The sequence below is a fragment of the Gigantopelta aegis genome, chromosome 2, assembly GCF_016097555.1.
Source record: "Gigantopelta aegis isolate Gae_Host chromosome 2, Gae_host_genome, whole genome shotgun sequence".
Classification (NCBI taxonomy): domain Eukaryota; kingdom Metazoa; phylum Mollusca; class Gastropoda; order Neomphalida; family Peltospiridae; genus Gigantopelta; species Gigantopelta aegis.
The window spans coordinates 50,967,869-50,991,402 of NC_054700.1; the positions used below are offsets into that span (position 1 = coordinate 50,967,869).

The window sequence follows — 23,534 nt, forward strand, 5'->3', positions numbered from 1 at the left end:
CCAGAAACACTTCGGATGTATGAAAATGGGTAATCTAACCAAAACCAAATCTAACCTTTAATGTACTCAAGATAGGGAAAAAAAGATAGAAACCGTAAATATACATGAACATATATGGTAATTGTGGTAAAAGTGTTCTTAAGGGCTCAATGGGTAGGTGTAAAGCCACTACACCCTCTTCTCTCTCACTAACCACTAACCAACTAATAACTAATCCACTGTCATGAGATAGCTGAGATTTGTGCCAAGGACAGCGTACTTTAACCTTAATTGGATATAAGCACGAAAATAAGTTGAAATGAATGAAATGTACCTTTAGTCTGTTTGCCAAATCCTCAGTTTTGACCGAATCTTACAGGTCGGTAGGGATGTTCTGATGATCGATTACAATCGAACATTGATCGGTTTGCCAAATCCTCCGTTTTGACCGAATCTTACAGGTCGGTAGGGATGTTCCGGTGATCGATTACAATCGAACATTGATCGGTTTGCCAAATCCTCAGTTTTGACCGAATCTTACAGGTCGGTAGGGATGTTCCGATGATCGATTACAATCGAACATTGATCGGTTTGGATCTACCGATGTGATGATCGATTATAAAAGTCCGTAATCGATTGTGTGGCGAAATGTTAACTGTAATTTTATCCCAGTTTAAATGCTAAATTGATTTAAATATGTTGGGGTTAGTATTTATTTTCATGTCTACATAAATACAAAATATATTAAATAGTTATTAAAGGTAACTTGTTACCCTTTAACTCGAGTGTCCTGTAGCGTTATTCTGTTATATAGTAGAATAACGGTAGAGGACACTCGAGCTAGTTACCCTTGAATATTTTGAAATATTCAAGATGGCCGCCAAAACACACAGCTGGCAATATTTCGGATATTTTATCACCTATGACAAAACAGCTTGTGTCTATTATGGTGTTTTAGAAGTCAAGGAATTTATTTTTAACTATCCCCAGCTAATTAAGGCACCACAACATCATTTAATTCCAAGATGGCCGTTACCAAAAACAGCCAGAACAAGGAATTTGCAATTATCACATTTTACATCGACTGGGAAAAGATTTTGTTGTTAATTCGGTAATTTTTGGCATGCTTCCATCAGAGAACTGTTCGTGGGCACAATCTCTGACTTCACCAAAGTGTTCTCTCCATGACAGGTGAACTTTATGGTCCAAGGAATTCATTTATAAGAACAAGTGTGGGTACCGAACTGCAAGGTTTAGTGTCCTGCATGTCAAACAGACTACTCGTTATAGCCAAAGATAATATGCAAGTTTCTGCATATTAGTGCGAGAGACAGGTGCAGTTCATTTGTTCCAGGGGCAGGGCCGTAGCTAGAGGGGAAGGGGGGAGGGGCAAGACAGAAAAAATCCGGAAAAAATTATAGAAACTTAAAATTCTCTTTTAGTCGTTCAAGGAGCTTTAGACTATTAACTACTCAGCCCCCCCCCCCCCCCCCCCCCCCCCCAAATTCTAGCTACGACCCTGAGGGGAGGCGCGCCCCTGGGCACTTGACATTTTCTTTAACCCAGTTATCATGAGCACAACCTATATTTCTCAAATAAAATGCTTGGAACATAATAAGCGTGACACCCGTCGTAGTGGTGCAGTGGTTTCGCCATCGCAATTAAGGCCGATAGGTACTGGGTTCGCATCCCCGTACCAGCTCCCACCCTGAATGAGTTTAACGACTCAGTGGCCACTACTCTCTTGCTAAATATTAACTCACTGTCCTGGATAGACAGCCCAGATAGCTACGGAAGTGCGCTTGAACTATAACAGTGCTAGACGTGTTCGTGCGTACATCAGAGACAACAGACCGATCTGCGGGTTCTGAGTAGACGTATCCGGAACTGCACGGTCGACTTTGAGTCGTGTTGCCAAGTACGGAAATAATGCTACACTCTCCGTACGTAACATTGTGTCCTGTAACAAGCGAATCTTCGAGTGTTTCAGTAGAATTATCTCCAACGTCATCACATCGGTGATCTACAGAGTGTGCTGGAATGAAAAAAAAAGTTTCATATTCAGTTAATCTCTCTCTCTCTCTCTCTCTCTCTCTCTCTCTCTCTCTCTCTCTCTCTCTCTCTCTCTCTCTCTCTCTCTCTCTCTCTCTCAGCCTTCCTCCCTGTACACGGGGCGGGACGTAGCCCAATAGTAAAGCGCTTGCTTGATGCGCGGTCGGTTTGGGATCGATCCCCGTCGACCAGTGCACCACGACTGGTATATCAAAGGCCGTGGCAATTGCTATCCTGTCTGTGGGATGGTGCATATAAAAGATCCCTTGCTGCATTAGGAAAGAACAAAAACAACCTCTTATCTCCCTTTCCCCTCTCTATCGATTTTCGGAAAAACAAGTTTCAAGTTAACACATTCTAAGAAATCTAAATACAAACCAATTTTATTTATATAGCCTTGCTGAACACCCACCCCCCATTATATACATGTCCCCCAAACGGATCTTTTGTTTTTAAAGAAGAAAATAATATGAAATAGTAGACTACTTTAATTTATGTAACGAGTAGACGTTACATACCGCGCCCTGGTTGTGAGTCCATGATTTGCAACATCACGTTCCTAACAGTGAACTAAAGCACAGTCACGACCAGAATTCCATATCCATACTAATGTGTACTACATGTGTTTGTTTTAATCATCACCATGTGCAATAAACAGAGATGGACATGAAGATACAAAAAATAGATCTATTTAATTGTTTGGTTATTTTTATTTTTTTATTTTTTTCGTTTCGTTTCTTTCGATTTTCTTTTCTGAATTTTTTTCTGTCTTTATTTATTTATTTATTTTTCTTTCTTTCTTTCTTTCTTTTTTTCTGAATTTTTTCTCATTGTTTGCTTGCTAAATTGTTTTGGATCACACACTTTTATTATTTGTATTTCGTTTTGTTTTGTTTCTATTTTTTTTTTTTGCCATTATTTTGTTTTCTTTCGTTCTTTCGTTCGTTCGTTCTTTCTTTCGTTCTTTCTTTCTTTTTTCGTTTTCATTGTATGCTTGCTTAAATTGATAATAATTCGTTAAAGCGTTACATTTTGTTTTTCGATTATAGCCCTTTTCAATAAGCCAAAACACAGCAGGGTTGCAAATTAGCAGTCGCTTTTTAGTTAAGGGCGACTAAGACTTTTACAAAGGTAGTCGTTGGGCAGCCATTGATTTTAGGGTCTGGCGGGTATGGTACCAGTTGAAAAAAGACACTGAAACTGAATCGAATGTGTAGTTGCTGTAGTTGGACTCCCAAAGCTTGACAGACAGTGTTGCTCCGTTCGGCCAGTGCTTTATCCTGGCTTCGTCGTAGAGGGGGTACATATGAAATCTGAGATGGCAGTGCCCGGTTCTTAGCCTGAAAATGGTTGTCTCTTGGTATCTCTCCAGATGATGGATTGGATCCTTGGTTGTAGCATGGGTGCATCGGGACTTTCTTTTAATTATGTTTTTTGTTTCTCTGAAGGAGATTAGATGATTTGACTTTTCCATTGTGCTTCCCTCCTTTGCAGCCTGTCAACATGTTCATTCTCTGCAATGCTACAATGTGCTGGAACCCACTTGCATTTGTAGAGAAAGGTCAGCCAGTCCCTGTTGAACTGCTATTACTAGGTTTTCTTCAGGTGACTGTATGCTCTGAGTGAGGGATTTGCAATCTGTCAGGAACACAACATGTGATGGAAGTGGATTCTCCAAATTGATGATTCTGGTGGCTTGAAGAAGGGCATTTGTTTCTGCTCTGAAGTTTGTTGACTGTTTTACTGCTGGGTATGAGCTGGAAGTTACTCGTCCATCAGGAAATCTTACGTGGACAACACTACCAGCATTCTTTATTGCCTCTTCAGCTGAGCCATCTGTGTAGACATGGGTCCACTGTGAGGTGTTGTACTGGTCTTGAAGCATTTCCAGTGTGAGAGACTTTAGGATGGCATCTGACTGTTCTCCCTTCCTGGTGATTCCTGGAACATCCTCTACAATGGTTATGTCTTTTAATAATGTTGTCCAATCCTCTACATCTATCAAGGGTTCCTATTCTTCAGGTGTCCTTGATAGGATATCAAAGTATGTGTGTCCAAGCTGTCTGGCAAGATGGTTTATGATGGTTCGTTTTAAACTGTTTTTACCCTTCTTGGAGTTGATGATATGCTGGGTGAGATGGAAGCCTCTGTAGTTTATCGGCCGTGATTAAGAGTTTCTCCTCTCTTCGTTTGTCTAGTGGCAGCAGTCATGTTTTTTTTTCCAGTGCACTGACTGGAGTGGTTTTCATGCCACCTGTTATAAGGCAAATTCCTGTGTTCTCTGTCTTTGTCAGTCTGTTGGAGTGTCCTTGCAGCGGTTGCCCAGGCTGACGATCCGTATTCCATAACAGGTCTGACAGCTCCTGTGTACACTTGTAGGATCTTGCTGTTTGATCCCCATTTGGTGCCTGCCAACGTTTTCATGAGCAAGATCTGGCAACAGAAGATATAGAACGTGCTCTATATTTTCACAGTGCCAGACGCAGCTTCTGTGGCTTTGGACCAAAAATGTACTGAAGACATTGCATGCATTTTTTTTTTAAATCTGGAAGTCGTCGGCTTATTGGAATGGACTGGATACGTCATAATTATCTAATAGAGCTACTATTTGGCAATCATTATTGTTATTCAATGTTATGGTAAAAAGGAACCATATTTAATTAGCTTACATTATTTTGGAACAAAATAAAAATCTATTTTGTAGTTTTAACTCACACTAACGTGAGCGCATGCGCGCATATAAAAATAACAATGACATTTTCCATTACTACAGGGATTATTCCAAACGTCAGTTAAAGGGACATTCCTGAGTTTGCTGCAATTTTTAAGATGCTATCGACTAACAGAGACTTATAATTACATATCAAGTATATTTTTCTGCATAAAATATTAGTGGCTGTATATTAAACTTGTTTCTGATTGTTCTAATATTTTTATTAGGTTAAATTTCATTTTATTTCCTAAAAATAATTTGGGCTTCTTACAAATATTAAGACGACCAGAAACACATTGAATATACAGACACTGCTATTCTAAACAAGAAAATATATTTAATATGTAAGTTTAATCGTAGAAATATTTTATTAGTCGGAAACATCATACAATGCAGCAAAATCAGGAATGTCCCTTTAATTGATTATCGTTGTCGGTAGTGTTTTAAGTTTAAGCGATTTGCATGAAATAAGAACAGACCAGATCTAAAGTGACACCAAGACTTACATGATGCCATATCCGTCCAAATATTACTGTAATCAACAATAAGTACATTTTTATGCTTTATAATATGATAACTAAATACATGTAGATGATTTTGTTTTCCAGATTTATTTTTATTTCGATATTTAATTTTTTTAGTAGCTTACTATTGTAGCATTTACATATCCAAATTGAACGCACACGTGTGCGTGCTTAGTCTGTAGGACAGCCACTCCCGAGGAAATTCTTTACTGGAGATTTTACCTCCTCCTGCATCGCCATAAAGTTTATTCATCCCTTTGCATCGCCACAAAGAGAACTGCCACCCCAGGCTAGTTTGATACATGTATATACTACAGCATGTGCAGTTCTACATTTGTTCTGTTTGTTCTGCATTATGTTTTACTTCAGAGACAGTGTAAGTCAAGCTGCATACCTTGGCTGTTCTAGCATTTTGGCTTACCCCTGTATTAAAAGCGAGATTTAATCTGTATAATTTAATGGTAATTTGTAAAGAAACACTTTTATTTATACTGGATTTCGTTTTTCAAGACATGCTATTTGAGTTGGTATGGGTTTAAAACTAAAGAACATGTTTTTATATGAATTTTAACTGTATTCATTATGAAGTTACATGCCAATTCATCGGTTTTCTTTATAAGTAAACAGACCATATACAGTGAGCACATGGTTATTATTCAACAAGAACATTCTAATTTAGATTTTGGCTGTGCCATTAAATGTCAATGTGATAATTGGAGGACTAGTTGAATTTGAGAAGGGTCAGTAAAATTTTGTTTTCAACTGGCCCTGCTGGCGACCATGGTTTTCATGTTAATTTTCAACCCTGACACAGTTTGTTTGTTTTGTGTGACGACACCACTAGAGCACATTGATTTATTAATCATCGGCTATTCGATGTGAAACATTTGATAATTCTGACTCGTATAGTCAGTAGAGGAAACCCGCTACATTTTTCTAATGCAGCAAGGGATCTTTTATATGCACCATCCCACAGACAGGATAGCACATACCACAATCTTTGATATACCAGTCGTGGTGCACTGGCTGAAACGACAAATAGCCAAATGGGTCCACCGACGGGGATCGATCCCAAACCGACCGCGCATCGAGCGAACGCTTTACCACAGGGCTACATTCCGCCCCAAGCCAAAACACAGATTATTTATCGACACAAATTGACTTGTTACAATAAGCATCAATACTAGGAGATATACTGACACTTGTTTCATGCTCCTAGGTCTCTACGTCCATCCACACCATTCTTCTTTTTTACAGTCGTGAAAGAAAGGTTGTTTTGTTTAACGACACCACTGGAGCACATTGGTTAATTAATCATCGGCTAGTGGATGTCAAACATTTGCTAATTCTGACTCGTAGTCATCAGAGGAAACCCGCTACCTTTTTTTCTAATGCAGCAAGAGATCTTTTATACGCACTTTCCCACAGACAGGAAAACACATACCACGGCCTTTGTCCAGTTGTGGTGCACTGGTTGGAACGAGAACATAAAGCTTGTATAACGGCACCATTAGTGCAACTTGATTTATTCATCGGCTATTAGATGTCAAACATTTGGTAATTTCGACATATTGTCTTAGAGAGGAAGCCCTCTACATTTTTCTATACGTTGCAAGGTGTCTTTTTATATGCACCATCCCACAGACAGTCGTGCTGCACTGGCTAGAACGAGAAATAGCCCAATGGGCCCACCGACGGCAATGGATCCTAAGCACTTTTAATAAAGGCACTAGTCCCATGGTAGTCTCTTTAATATTAATACACTTACCAAGAAATACAATGCTCAGCATATCGTATGCAGCAGGTAAAAAGCTGACCCCAAGAAGAATCAGCTGAAGTATTTGGAATCGACCAGTGCCTCCAAGAGCGTTCAAAATACCACTCACGTCCGTCATAATTGGCCTACAATGGCAGTGTGCTACGACAAGAAAAATTCAGTTTGTGATTATGTATTGCTCAGTAGTTACAGAAAGCGGACTACTTCGCATCTACAATGTGTTGGTTGCCTTGCACTAAATCACGAACTTCCGTGTCATAGTTCAAGATGTAAATGCTTCAATATTTCAATATTCACGGAGCAAATACAACAGCAGCCCTCGTTTATTTGTGCAAGTACTATTAACTTCTACCAGTAAATAAAATGCGAATCCAGAGAAGATGTCCTCGTTTATTTGTGCAAGTAATATTAACTTCTACCAGTAAATAAAATGCGGATCCAGAGAGGATGTTCTCGTTTATTTGTGCAAGTAATATTAACTTCTACCAGTAAATAAAATGCGGATCCAGAGAGGATGTCTTTGTTTATTTGTGCAAGTAATCTTAACTGCCCCCAATCATTTGATATCAGATGTGTACCCATCCACTTCGAGCTACATAAGTTTTGATTTTAGTATGCCGAGAGTAGCTCGTTACTGAGACTTGTTTGGTGCTGAGGTGTCTCCCTAGGTTGCCCATATGACAAAAGTGTCTCATCTGTTCAGATCGTGGCGTGACAACCCAGGGGATACTCGTTTGCAGTTGTTAGGGTTTAGTATGTTCATTATGCTATTATATGCCTACAACACGAGTTGATCTGATTAAAATGCATTGTGTCCCATACGTGCGACCAGAATGCACCAAATCTGTTCTGGGTAAACGGCGGTTGCACAACAAAAAATATTTGTCATAAGTTTCAACCTACCACTTTTCTTAAGCAAATGACGCCATGCCATGAACTACTTAGTCTCTGTGTGTAAATCTTTGTGTTGGATCATTCTAAAGTTACTAAAACATGGATAAACATATAATAATTATCATCTTACTGTCTAAATAACGTCATACAAAACGGAAATATGTTTCTCTGAAAACAGTAAATACAAATATTACTTAATTCAAAAACAACAAGAAAATACGCAGATTATTATTTAATTCATAAATAACAGAAAAAACATACATATTACTACCTACAACAGGAAACCATACGACGTTTTAATTCACAAACAACACAAACAACAGAAAAATACACATATTATTATTTAATTGATTAACAAGAGGAAAATAAAGCTATTATTATTTAATTCAACAACAACAGGAAAATACAAAGATTATTATCTCATTCATAAACAAGAAGAAAATACAGATTATTATTCAATTCATAAACAAGCAAATAGGGTAGCGATTATTATTTCACAAACAACAGGAAACTATTATTAAATGGGTAAACAACAGGAACCACTACATTATTACTCAATGTATAAGCTGAAAATACCGATATTATTATTTCTTACACACCCGTTGGTGAGAGCATCATTCGTTATTTTTGATAAACATACCTCTTTACATATGTACTTGTGTTAACAATTTCACGACATACGACTGGCTGCTCCAAGGTGATGACCAGGTCACCAGAGCCATACATCCACTGAAAAGACAACACGATTAATTAACCTAACAATCATTTGTCTGTGACGCGTAAATTAGCTACAAGTGCAAAGGATGTAAGGTGTATACTACCAAATCAAATCCCATAGACGACTATAGTAACACATGTGGCTAAAACTCCTACCTGCAGCGTATCAATCGACATAAACGCCACGGATATAAATACTACCACCCCTCACCCTTAAAGTGAATCAGTACAAGTTGGGGGTCAAGCTGTTCATTTCTGAGATAATGGGTAGCGCCTATGACTACCCTAGTTCCGCACAAAATTCGAGTACTTTTTTTACAGGTACCCCATACATGTTTCAAGCACATGGTTACTTGACACAGTGGTACTAGGTGAAATAAAATTGCATATTCTTTTACCTAGATGAAACTAAATTTTTTTTACAACCACACACTCACATTTATAGCCAATCACAATCATTTATCTGTCAAAAGTTGGGTGCACCTCGAACTTTCACCCAGCCGAAAGTCATTAACATTTAATCGAAAAAGATGTTAAAATGTGCTTAAAAACATGTTTTTTTTAAGGATATGTAAGAAATAGAATAATACATTCATGTCTGTTAGATACCATTTATCTTACAACTCGTTGTTTAAAAACGTATAAAACTAATTTTTCGCTCGTTAGATACATTTTAAAACAACTCGTGAGATAAATTGTATCTAACGGCCATTCATGTGTTATTTTCTATTTAATTCATAGGTTAAACAACAGGAAAATACACAGATTATTATTTAATTGATAAACAACATGAAAATACAGAGAGTATTATGCGTGCTGCGTGTGTATGTGTCTTGGTGTATATGTGTGTGTGTATATGTGTGTGTGTGTATGTGTGTGTGTGTGTGTTTGTGTGTGTGTATGTGTGTGTGTGTGTATGCGTGTTGATGTGTGTGTGTCTGTGTATGTGTGTGTGTTGGTGTGTGTATGTGTGTATATGTGTGTGTGTATGTGTGTTAGTTTGTGTGTGTTGTGTGTGTGTGTGTGTTGTGTGTGTATGTATGTGTGTGTGTGTTTTGTGTGTGTATGTATGTGTGTGTATGTATGTATGTGTGCGTATGTGTGTCTGTATGTGTGTGTATATGTATGTGTATGTGTGTGGGTGTGTGTGTGTGTGTTTGTGTGTGTGTATGTGTATGTGTGTGTATGTATGTATGGGTGTGTGTCTGTGTGTGTTTGTGTGTGTATGTGTATGTGTGTGTATGTATGTATGTGTGTGTATGTGTGTGTGTGTGTGTGTGCGTGCGTGTGTGTGTGTGTGTGTGTGTGTGTCTGTGTGTCTGTGTGTGTCTGTGTGTTTGTGTGTGTCACGGGGATCCTATAATACCCGTAACTGAATGAAACACGATTGTCCAAATATCTCTCCTAACTGTATATCTATTAGATCTCTCTGTAACAGGCAGTTATACCCGCTGGCTCGTCTAGGTATGATCAGAGATAAGATCTTATATAAAGTATATATTATTATAGCACGTTTAGTTCACTAGAAAACACAACAAAAACACAATACACTTTGGAATCTGTATTAACCTACGCCGACAAATGTACTGCCGCAGTAGTTAATTAACAACAACAAATAATAACAACCCAGAACTGATCACTTAATTAGTTAATCTCTAGGTGTCTAGTTTACACAATATGCTAATCACTTCACCGTGACACAACACCCACACGTGTGATAATTGAGAAACGCTTCCAGGAGAACTTAATTAATAAAGGAATTACAACTCTATTCCTAACTGGTTAATTTTTTATTAACCCCGACTACTCATTCAGTAACGTGTGATAATTGAGAAACGCTTCCAGGGGAACTTAATTAATAAAGGAATTACAACTCTATTCCTAACTGGTTATTTTTTAATTAACCCTGACTACTCATTCAATAACCTTGTAATACAGACTTAATACTGGTACCTATCACAATAAAGACAATAACCTACAGTTTACCTAGGTCCTCTAGGATGACTGGCTAAGCCTTAATAATTATTTAGAACAATGAGCCTACAGTATACTGCGTCAGATGACCGGCAGCACCGTCTAAATAATATTGGTATAATACAGTATTAAAATATTTAAAGTCACATCAATCACATCAAGGTTATACACAGAGCAGAAAAATATATTTACCACGCCCGGACTGAACTTATATATTCGTTCTCCCCGATATCTCTAAAACCCTAGCTATTTATTATAAAACCGAATATCGCCTGGGGGTACATCGCGGCACCGAATCCCTACAAATGCTATTTCCACAGCGACCAAGCGGTATTTTTTTTTTCTCAGATGGTCAGACTTAATGTCGCCAGTTCGCTAGAGATTCCATGGTCGCGCGGAGGTATTACGTAACTACTGGCCACATGGCCTCCGCACCTGGGCTGGGTGTGTATTAGAAACTGCATAAGGCCATCGCGCATAGGTATCATGTAACAAAGTACCCACCTGGGCTTAAGTGCATATTGGAACTGCACACGGCCCTCTAAAACAATATCGCCACAGGCGAAAACAAAATTAAGAGCATGTTCCGTCACAGTGTGTGTATGTGTATGTGTGTGTATGTGTGCGTGTGTGTGTATATGTATGTGTGTGTATGTATGTGTGTGTGTGTGTGTGTGTCTGTGTGTGTGTGTGTATGTGTGTGTGTGTGTGTTTGTGTGTGTGTGTGTGTGTGTGTGTGTGTGTGTGTGTTTAATAACACACATACTAACTGTAGTACTGTTAGAATAGTGTCTGATTACTTATGCTGGTTAGACAAATTTAGTTTTACAGTAAAACTTTCAGTAAGACCCACTTTTATAAAACAATTTTAAAGTCTGGACGCAGGCTTATTAACTTTTTAATGCGCTCAAAATGCTTGTGTTCTAGCGTTGGGAATCTGTTGGAATTGATGAGCGGTCGGTTTGGGATCGATCCCCATCGGTGGACCCATTTCTCGTTCCAGCCAGTGCAGCGCGACCGGTATACCAAGGCTGTGGTTTGTGCTATCCTCTCTGTTGGATGGTGCATATAAAAGATCCCTTGCTACTAATAGAAAAATGTAGCGGATTTCCTCTCTAAGACTATATATGTCAGAATTACCAAAGGTTTGAATTCTAATGGCCGATGATTAATTCAAATCATTGTGCTCTAATGCTTTCGTTAAAGAAGACAAACTTTTAACTTTTCATCAACGATCATCGGTTATGACCAGTTTGCACTAATCGGTCAACTTTCGATTATAGGAGCGGTTACAATTACAATAATGTAAGAAAGATTTTCGTGATTAGGACCATAGACGTACGGTCTCCCTTTTTGTAAGGGGCCAGCCTGGATTTTGCCCGAATTAAACGAAAATGCCCGAATCTGGATAACAACATTTATTAATATCAGCATTACTATCAAACAGCTATATAGGGTTGCAAACGAATCACTTCACATTTTTACACGGATAACAACTAATTTTGAGGATACGATGATGGTAAAAAGGTCCCAGGTTAACACATTTTGCACGAATATCTATAAGCTTTGCCCGAATTTGAGGTCTCGTACGCTTATTATTATTTTTTATTTTATTTTATTTTTTATTTTTTATTTTTAGATCGTCGGCTGTGGAATGGTGCATATAAAAGATCCCTTGCTGCTAATCGAAAAGAGTAGCCCATGAAGTGGCGACAACGGGTTTCCTCTCAATATCCGTGTGCCCGACCATATGTCCGACGCCATATAACCGTAAATAAAATGTATTGAGCGCGTCGTTAAATAAAACATTTCCTTCCTTCCGCTTATTGCCTAACTTCACACTCAACCACCTGCTTGCACCCAGTGTCCATACACAAACAGCAGTAATTTTCTCGTAAAGAAAACAGCATAAAAACACACAGATTATTATTTAAGTCATTAACAACAGGAAAATACAAGATTATTATTTACTTCACAAACAACAGGAATATACAGAGATTATTATTTAATTAATTCACAACAAGAAAATACAGATATTATTATTCAATTCATAAACAAAAAAACAATTACAGAGATTATTTATTACTAAATTCATAAACAACAGGAAAATACAAAGATTATTTAATTCATAAACAACAGGAATATACACAATATACTATTATTTAATTCATAAATAAAATAAACAACAAAAAATACACAAATTATTATTCAGTTCATAGGCAACAGGAAATTGCACAGATTATTTATTACTCAGTTCATAAACAACGGGAAAATAAAAAGATTATTTAATTCATAAACAAGATGAAAATACCCAGATTACTCTTTAATCATAAACAACTGGACAATACACAAAATATTACTCCATTCACAAACAACAGAAAAATACATGTTATTATTTGATTCATAAACAACAGAAAAATGTAGACTACTATTCAATTCAAAAAACAGAAAGAAAATACAAGACAATACAATTCATAAATAACAGAAACATAGAGAGATTGTTATTTAATTCATACACAGGAAAATACACATATTATTACTCAATTCACAAACAACAGAAAAATACACAAATTATTATTCAGTTCATAAACAACGGGGTAATACAAATTTATTATTATTCAATTCATAAACAACAGGACAATACACATATTACTCAATTCATAAACAACAGGACAATACACCTATTACTCAATTCATAAACAACAGGACAATACACCTATTACTCAATTCATAAACAACAGGACAATACACCTATTACTCAATTCATAAACAACAGGACAATACACATATTACTCAATTCATAAACAACAGGGAATTACACAGATTATATTCAATACACAGATTATTCTTTAATTCACAAACAACATGAAAATACAGACATTATTACTCATTTCGTAAACAACAGGAAAATATACTAATTATTATATAATCCACAAACAAATAGAAAATAAAGAGATTATTTAGTTAATTAGTAAAGAACAGAAAAATACAGATTATTATTTAATTCATAAACGACATAAAAATACAAAGATTACTCAATTCATAACCAACAGGGAAACGGAAATACACACATTATATTCAATACGCAGATCATTATTTAATTCATAAACAACATGAAAATACAGACATTATACTCATTTCATAAACAACAGGAAAATATACTAATTATTATGTAATTCACAAACAACAGGAATGTAAAGCGATTATTATTTAATTCATAAAGAACAGTAAAATACAGAGATTATTATTTAATTCATAAACAACAGGAAAATGTACATATTATTATTCAATACATAAACAACAAAATACACAGATTATCATAGCTCAGTGGTACAGCGCTCGCCCGATGCGCGATCGATCTAGGATCGATTCCCGTCGGTGGGCCCATTGTACTATTTCTCGTTCCATCCAGTGCTCTACAACTGGTGTAACAAAGTCCGTGGTATGTACTATCCTGTCTGTGGGATGATGCATATAATAGATTCCTTGCGTGGCCCGTAACTATATGTCCGACGCCATACAACCGTAAATAAAATGTGTTGAGTGCGTCGTTAAATAAAATATTTCCTTCCTTCCTTTTATTTAGTACACAGATTATTATTCAATTCACAAACAACAGGAAACCAACCACACATTATTATTCAATTCAGAAAGAACAGGAAACCAACCACACATTATTATTCAATTCAGAAAGAACAGGAAAATACACATAATATTATTATTCAGAAACCATAAAACCACACATATTATTCATTCAGAAAAAAAAAAAAAAATGTTTAGAACAGGTTATTCAATTTTTTTTTTTTTTTTTTTTTGGTTTGTTGTTGTTGTTGTTTGTAAGGCTCTTTTTTAAAGTTTATTTTAATCCTGTGGTACACACACATACACACACACGCACACACATACGCACGCACGCACGCACACGCACACACACACACACACACACACACACACACACACACACACACACACACCAGGCTGGTTCGACTAGGTATTTGCTGGGGAATGTTCCCTGGGAATATTTAAGTATCTGAAAGCCCAAAACACGTTTTCCTGGCATCTAGAACTTAAAAAATTATATTTTGAAAACAAAGATTTTTGATTATTTGTAGATTGTATTTTTGTTCTGAAGATAATGAAATTCTACCACACAACAGGAGTTCGGGGTATTGACCCGAGGTATATTTTAAATATTTTCAGCACTTTCTTATTATAAGCTTAGTAACAGAAAAGGTACGTGTACCTCAGAACTATGATCAGTTCCGTTAATAATGAACATATCTGTGAAAAACGAAACATATTACATTCTTAAAATTGTATCATCACGAATCACCGCCAACACACGCAGCCCTTGTTAACAGTACAGGTGTAGTCCTCAAACGTTTTCAGCAAAAGGTATTGCATCCCATTGTGTTTGTGTCACTGATGCATCATATCATTAAAGTGGAACCTACATGTTGGCCATAAAACATTTTGAATTACTTTGAAATAACCGGCATGATAAAGCAACTTCTATGCCAAAATGACAGAAGAATAGTGTCGATTTGAATCAAATCAACCAATCAGCTCCAGTTTCAATTTTGATGAACCATTCTAAATCTGCGTCAAAATTACCTTAAAAAATTACACTGTATCTTCTAACTGGCTTTAATCCTACGAGACATTGCAAATTCAAGAGCACCAAAACAAACCCTCGCCCGCTATCGACCCTGATCGGGCTGCCAGCGCGGGCGACCCCCCTCTCCCATCCACCCCAAACCTTTCCTGTTCTGAACGGTGGAACCGGCAATAGTCGACACTGTGCCCATGATAGGCGTGTGCTACAACAGCTTGTTCTAAATGTGCACATTAAAACCTATAATCTGACCTGACCTGACCTAACAGGATTACTTTCTGGACATTGTTAACCTCGTATTTCTTTGTTCATAAATCAATGGAAGGTGAACTGCTGTCATTGTCAAGTATTTATCGAATACTACGATGGCATCAGTATAGCAGAAAGTACAATTAAACTTTTTTGCAACATGTAGGTTCGTTTGGGTTCTTTTATTTTGTCAGATTAGTTAAAAATTCCTAATCATGCATTACTGCCACCGGTGGGGCAGGATATGCCCACGTTTCATGAACACCTGATAACATCACTGTTTTTACAGTGATTCATGAATACATCTCATCACAGCTGTATATATTCCACTGAACTCTATCCTGTGTAAGTTAGGGTTTTAAAAGCTAGTATTGGAGTGGCAGTCCTCCCATGGGCGATGCAAGAGGGACGAAACAGTATCTTACAGGTCTCCTAGGTGAGTGGCGGTCCTTCTATCGGCGGTTCAAGAGGGACGAAACAGCATGTCAAGGTCTCCTAGGTGAGTGGCGGTCCTCCTATCGGCGGCTCAAGAGGGACGAAGCACCCTGTTACATGTCTCCTAGTCGAGTGGCAGTCCTCCTATGGGCGGTGCAAGAGGGACCAAACAGCATGCTACAGGTCTCCTATGTGAGTGGCGGTCCTATCGGCAGTGCAAGAGAGATGAAACAGCATGTTATAGGTCTCCTAGGTGAATGGCAATCCTCTTATGGGCGGTGCAAGAGGGATGAAACGTCCTGTTACCTGTCTCCTAGGGGAGTAGCGGTCCTGCTATGGGCGGTGAAAGACGAATGGAACATCATGTTACATGTGTCCTAGGGGAGTGGCGGAGTGGATGAGCACCTGATAGTGGATTGTGGATGTAATCACAACTTTGCAGAGATTACAATTCTGATATGGGAATACGATGTTATCGTTCAGATTTGTTGTTGTTTGGGGTTTCTTTTATTTTTATTGTTGATGTTGATGTTTATGTGTGTGTTTGTTTGTTTGTCTGATTGTTTCTTTAGTTAGTGTACTGGATAAGGAACATGTGGTGCATTCATAACCATCGACAGACAGATATTGGTTCCTTTGTTACATGTGTGATGAGGTTTTAATTTAGTTTTTTAAAATAATTTTTCAAAATATTAGGGCCTCATATTTAACATTTCTGCATTCGATAGAATTTTTTTTTAATTAAGAAGATGATGGTTTGCTGTCTTGTGTTTTTAATATTGTTGTTGTTTGTTTATTTATTTACTTTTTTGTTGTACATGGGTGAATATATACCTTTTATCTATCTTAGTATCAGGGGTTAAATCAATGTAGCTCGAGTTTACTTTTAAAAAGCCAATCTACAATATGAATATCTCTTCATATATTTTAATAATTACAGTATTTCAAATAATATAATGTTAACGTTAACAAGGAGCACAGTATCTCTAAATGAACCGTATAGGGACAGTGAAGTAGCCTAACAAATTCGCCGGAAGCATTCTCCCAAATTCCTCCATCTTAAGCATAATCCCAAATGTCCCGATGCATCCTCCTAAATTGTCCATCTCAATTCTCCTATCTAAAACATCATCCTACATCCATCTAAAGCATCCTCACGAATTCCCCATCTGAAGCATCCTCTCAAGTTGACAATCCTGTGCATGTTCTCAGACCCAGCTCTTTATAACTATAGAGTCTGCCACTCGTCCTTTTGTAGATGGTTTTTCTGACACTCGTCTCAAGAAAATCAATTGTCATTCCCTTCAGCCATTTCGGCAGCAGATCTGCCATCCTCTTTTGACGTCATATTGCAATTGACTTTCGGTGTTTTGTACCAGGCTGCCATTTCTTCAATGGTCTGTGGCAGTTCTCTCCCCGTCGTTTCTGGAAGGAATGTCACCAGCACGGCGACAGCAAGACAGCACATTCCAAATATGGTTCCGGGTGCCCAAAACGCATAGCCAGCCTGTGAGATAAAGAATATTAGACAGACGGACAAACATACTTAGACAGACGAAAAGACATATTCGAAGAGACGAACACACATAGTGAGCGAGAGAGAGAGAGAGAGAGAGAGAGAGAGAGAGAGAGAGAGAGAGAGAGAGAGAGAGAGAGAGAGAGAGAAGAGGGGGGGGGGGGAGGCTTACGTTAACTTTATTAAACATATATTTACCAGCAGACTAGCAAAAGGAGCTAGCATTCCACCAATCCTAGCAAATGCTGAACACATCCCAAGACCAACGTTTCTGAATAGATAAAAAAAAAATATTAATGTTTTAACAATATTCACTAAGAAACTTCAAACTATTAGTATTACGGTTATCGCTGATGCTATCGAAACAGCTGGCATAATTGATAATTAAATTCAAACACTTTAGCTAGACTGCGAACATGTTCAGAATATTATAGTAAATGATCGTTCTGTTTGTCACTAATATATCCGGGAAATATGGACATGTTAAAAATATTTCCCGGATATTTTAGTGTTTTTCAGAATTAGTTCTAAATTCATGTTATGCGAAACAGAAAAGGTACATACCTAACAAAACCTCACTAGGGTTAGTGAATTTAATGATACCTTAAATTGATTGGAAACAGTTCCGGGGTGTACATAAACATCAATCCAAACGAGCCACTTATACCAGCTTTCCCAGTCAACGTAAGGACCGTTGTGAATATATCTGCAGTCTGGCCTTCTGAAATCAGAAAAGTATATATGTATATAACTGTTGCCTGCATGTGCGTGTGTGTGTGCGTGCATGCGTGTGTGTGTGCGTGTGTGCGTGCGTGCGTGTGTGTGTGTGTGTGATAATTATATACTGCTCACATAATGTAGGATATATTGAAATATGTTTAACATTAACATGTTATGATACTTAGAATATTTAATTATAATTTATACACAGTGTAGCCAAGGCATTGTCGATCATTGATCAATGTGGTGTCTCAATTCACCAATGGTGTTTATTTCCTTCGCCCCTCGAATGCAAAAGGGGTAGGAATGACTTTTCACAAGTCTCTCAATTCATCAATGGTGTTTACTTCCTTCGCCCCTCGAATGCAAAAGGGGCAGGAATGACTTTTCACAAGTCTCTCAATTCACCAATGGTGTTTACTTCCTTCGCCCCTCGAATGCAAAAGGGGCAGGAATGACTTTTCACAAGTCTCTCAATTCACCAATGGTGTTTACTTCCTTCGCCCCTCGAATGCAAAAGGGGCAGGAATGACTTTTCACAAGTCTCTCAATTCACCAATGGTGTTTATTTCCTTCGCCCCTCGAATGCAAAAGGGGCAGGAATGACTTTTCACAAGGCTCTCAATTCACCAATGGTGTTTACTTCCTTCGCCCTCGAATGCAAAAGGGGCAGGAATGACTTTTCACAAGGCTCTATTCGTACTTAAATCGCTTAAAACATTCTGCACGTGCACTTTTTAAGCATAAAAGGCTGCGTGGATTTGATTGCCCAGTCACTGGCTGAATTGTAACAATGCGCCAGCTGACATTGGATGGACGTCTTAAAGCCATAGGGATGTTCCAGGTTGGACAAACACGGACTTACACAGCTCATCAAATGAATGTCTCACCGTCAGTCCTTAACAGACTATGGGAGCGACACAGGATAACCGGTAGAGTGCAAGACAGACTACGACGTGGACGTCCAACTGCCACCACCAGACACCAATACAGACATCCTTGTAACCAGAGCCCTCCGTACACGTAAAATCAATACAACTCAGCTACAACAGCAACTCCAATTGACAACAGGATCCGAGTCTGCACACAAACAGTTCGTAACCGCCTGCGTGCTGCTTTGTTAAACGCCCGTAGACCGTATATTCCTTCTCCTTTAACTTCAAGACATCGCCACACTCGGCTGGAATGGTGTCGACGTCATCTGCGATGGACAAACACTCGTTAGTCAAATGTCATGTTTAGTGAAATAATCCAGGTTTAATCTGGACTTCAACGACGGTCGTGTAATGTTTTGACGCAGGATAGGTGAACGTCACCAAGAGGCTGCTATGGTAGCTCATGATCGGTATTTAAGTAGGCCAATAATGGTGTGGGGTGGCATCACCATGACACGCAGAACAGATCTCCACATGTGTCAAGAATACGTCACAGGTTTCTACTACAGAAATAACATCATCAATCGTCATGTTCTACCACATGCTCATCGTCATGGCGCAGAATTTGTGTTCCAGAATGCCAGAGCTCACCGTGCACGTGTTGTCACAGATCATCTACAGAGGCATCAAATCCAGACCATGTTTTGGCTAACAATGTCCCCTGACCTTTCACCCATAATAGCACTTCGAATTATCCGACTGGGGATATCGGGACACAGGAAGTACGGAGAGTATTCCGGTAAGTTGATTGCAGTTTTACCATATTATAGAAAAGTTATTTTAGCATATCCAAGAACGCGTAAAATCTGAACCACCAAACAAGGGACCAAACAGCATAAAGAATTCGCAAGCTCAGTCGCCCCAACCAGTTCCTCACGACTGGTACACCTCAAGCGGTGGTGTGTACTGCCTTGCCATGTGTAAATATAGAATTATCTAAAGATTCCACCAAGGCCGAACATTAGGTGTTTGGAATATTGGTACTAACTGATGCAAAGAGATGGTAGCAGAAACAGATTTAGCAATCTGATTAAAATTAGCTCTACTGGTCTACCAGTAGATCTAACAGCATTGCAAGGACTCCCATGTCCAGGTAACATTTCATCTATAAATAACAATTTAAATATCGACCAATTACACTTCGCCTTTTATAGCGTTATTCGGGTGCACACAAATTTTTAAAAATCTCGGGCGAAACTATATTCTGTCAAAAAAGAAACGCATAAGCGAAATATTTATGGAATTATCTCTTTAATACAAGGTGGCATAATTTCGTTATTTATGATCATATCACAGTCAAATTTAACATGAGTATGTGATAATGTTTTTGCTATGGACTGACGGCAGTGGAGGCGTTTTCGTCACCAAACAGCGTCGCACGAGGGCGCTGAAATCAGTACCTTGTGTGGCCCCCATCAGCGCAGTAGCAATCACTGCGCGACATCTCCTTGGCATAGACTGAATGAGTCTCTGAATCCGGGCACGTGGAATCCTAGCCCATTCTTCCTGCAGTGTATGTGACAGTTGCGAAAGCGTCTGAGGCTCCGGGTACACGTCTGTCCAGTTCGTCCCATTGCTATTCAATAGGGTTGAGATCTGGTGATCTTGATGGCCATGGCAGCAACTTAATGTTCTCATTTTGTAGGAAATCCATTGTTACACGTGCCGTATGCGGCCTGGCATTGTCCTGCTGAAATAGTTCTCTCTGTCGATCCAAAATGGGAAGCATGTGACGGCGAAGAATGTCATCCCGGTAGCGTACAGCTTTCAGGTTGCCTTGTACACAAGTTCACTTCTGCCGGTGTATGAGATGGCTCCCAACATCATGACACTCCCTCCACCGAATCTGTCAACTTGGGCGACGCAGTTGTTGGCAAAACGTTCATTCCGGCGTCTGTAAACACGTTGTCGTTCATCACATCGCTATAGAAGGAAACGTGACTCGTCGCTAAACCATACTCGCCGCCAGTTTCCCAAGTTCCACCCTGTACATTCGTGTACCAGCGAACAAGTAAATGTCGATGTTGACGTCGCAGGACGGGGCCAACATATCGTCTCCTAGCCCGTAAACCAGCTTCTCGAAGTCGTTTCCGAATGGTTTGTGTATACATCCTTCTCAAACCAGGTATGCGTCCAGCAGTGTTCGTTGCTGTGGCAGTTCGGTGACGCAAATGCAGAATCCGGATGTAGCGATCTTGTGCTGCAGTTGTTATGCGAGGTCTTCCACTTCTGGGCCGGTCTTCAGCTGATTAAAACTGCTGGTACCTGTCCCAGAGACGTGAAATGGTGCTCTGATGGACGTTCATGTGGCGTGCGAGTGCTGACTGCGATTCACTTAACTGGAGGCGGCCTATTGCGATGTTTCGATTCGGCAGGTTTAGTCTTGGCATCTTGTAACTCGTCTACGTCGAAATGGAAATGAGGCATCATTGCGAGCATTGCAGCTTTTAATACCCATCACTTCCCCAATCTTTTCCCCGAGTTTCACGTGCATTCGCCCAAATCTGACCATTTCACGCCTATTTCCTGCAATTGTCGCACAACGTGCGTTAAATTTGTTTTAGGGTGCATTTGGGCATGCTGTCCCATCCCAGGAACATTAACAAACATGGTCATTTAGCAACATTGTACAAAAGAACGATATTTTGTAAAATCAAACACTTTTTTCTTTCCCTATCACCTATGCGTTTCTTTTTTGACAGAGTATATTTATGCAATAGCCGAACTTGTTGGTCTTTTTCAACATTGAAAAAACAAGGGGGGGGGGGGGGGGGAGAGTGTAATAATAAACTCTGGATAGTACTAGTATACACAGATTTTATGGCTATACCATCATGGGTTTTTTCGTCTTGAAACGAATTTTATATAAAATTTTATATTGAAATTAGTTTCCGGCATACTTCGTAATTCATCCGAATCATTTCGTATACCCTCGACATAATCCCGAATGTTTTCAAATTCTTTTCAAATCACTGGCATGATTTTGCAAGTAAGGTTTTGACTGGTCCACCGGCCTCGGTGGCGTCGTGGTTAGCCATCGGTCTACAGGCTGGTAGGTACTGGGTTCGGATCCCAGTCGAGGCATGGGATTTTTAATTCAGATACCGACTCCAAACCCCGAGTGAGTGCTCCGTAAGGCTCAGTGGGTAGGTGTAAACCACTTACACCGACCAGTGATCCATAACTGATTCAACAAAGGCCATGATTTGTGCTATCCTGCGTATGGGAAGTGCAAATAAAAGATCCCTTGCTGCCTGTCGTAAAAAGAGTAGCCTATGTGGCGACAGCGGGTTTCCTCTAAAAAAACAGTGTCAGAATGACCATATGTTTGACGTCCAATAGCCGATGATAAGATAAAAAATCAATGTGCTCTAGTGGCGTCGTTAAATAAAAGAAACTTTACTTTTTTGATTGGTCGAATGAAAGGTCAACTGGACATGAGCTCCAAAGGTGTGCTGTTAGATCCACAAGTAATAGTGGAGCTAATTTTAATTAGATTGCAGATCTAGTAATTTAATTGGGGAAGGGGGGGGGGGGGGGGGGGGCTTAACATTTCATTTCATTTCAAGTTATTTTCGTGCTTATAATCCATTTTAAGGTTTAAGCACACTGTCCAAGGCATACACCTCAGCTATCTGGGCTGTCTATCCAGGACAGTGGGTTAGTTGTTAAAATGTTAGTGGTTAGTGAGAGAGATGAGGGTGTAGTGGCCTTACACCTACCCATTAAGTCGTTAAAACTCGCTCTTGGTGGGAGCCGGTACCGGGCTGCGAACCCTGTACCTACCAGCCTTATATTCGGTGGCTTAACCACGACACCATCGAGGACGGTGGACTTGACATTGATGCATACAATGTAGGTAGGTCGCATCAATAAAGATGACATCGGGGCAGTTTACCGCCGATAGTTGGAGTGGGTCACAGAACATTTAAATACCAACCTGCTGTTGTTTTGATTATTGTTGCTGTTATCAACGCAACGCCAGTAACACCATGGAATACCACACACGACTTTTTCCTTCCAATTCTAAAATACATGTATATCAAGTTTAAAGTTGCAATGTCGCTGTTTAATAATTTTTCATATACAAAATCGTTAAACGTTTCAATAATGTAAAATTACAATTTATTTCATATTCTAACAACCTGTTTATCAATAGAATATGGATGGACAGAACCCAATATTTGTTAATTTTTATTCTTAGCAGATATGCAACGTGTTTACATTTATATAAGGTTAAATTATTTCATTGCATTGCACGTTCTCCAACACACACACACATACATACATACGCACGCATGCACGCACACACGCACGCACGCACGCACGCACGCACGCACACACACACACACGCACGCACGCACGCACGCACACACACACTCTCTGAAGTATGTTGCTATGGCTACCTGTCGAGGATATAGTAAAACATTAAAG

General features: G+C 39.0%; 1 protein-coding gene across 1 annotated transcript; it reads right to left on the reverse strand.

Annotated features, from left to right (window-relative positions):
- Positions 1-16,902: 16,902 nt before the first annotated feature.
- Positions 16,903-18,197, reverse strand: LOC121378982 (solute carrier family 22 member 6-A-like; the record flags this gene model as incomplete). Its single annotated transcript, XM_041507411.1, has 3 exons — positions 16,903-17,436; positions 17,644-17,716; positions 18,049-18,197. Coding segments are annotated over 3 exons (441 nt in total), but the record flags the coding sequence as incomplete, so codon positions are not given.
- Between the last annotated feature and the right edge of the window lie 5,337 nt (positions 18,198-23,534).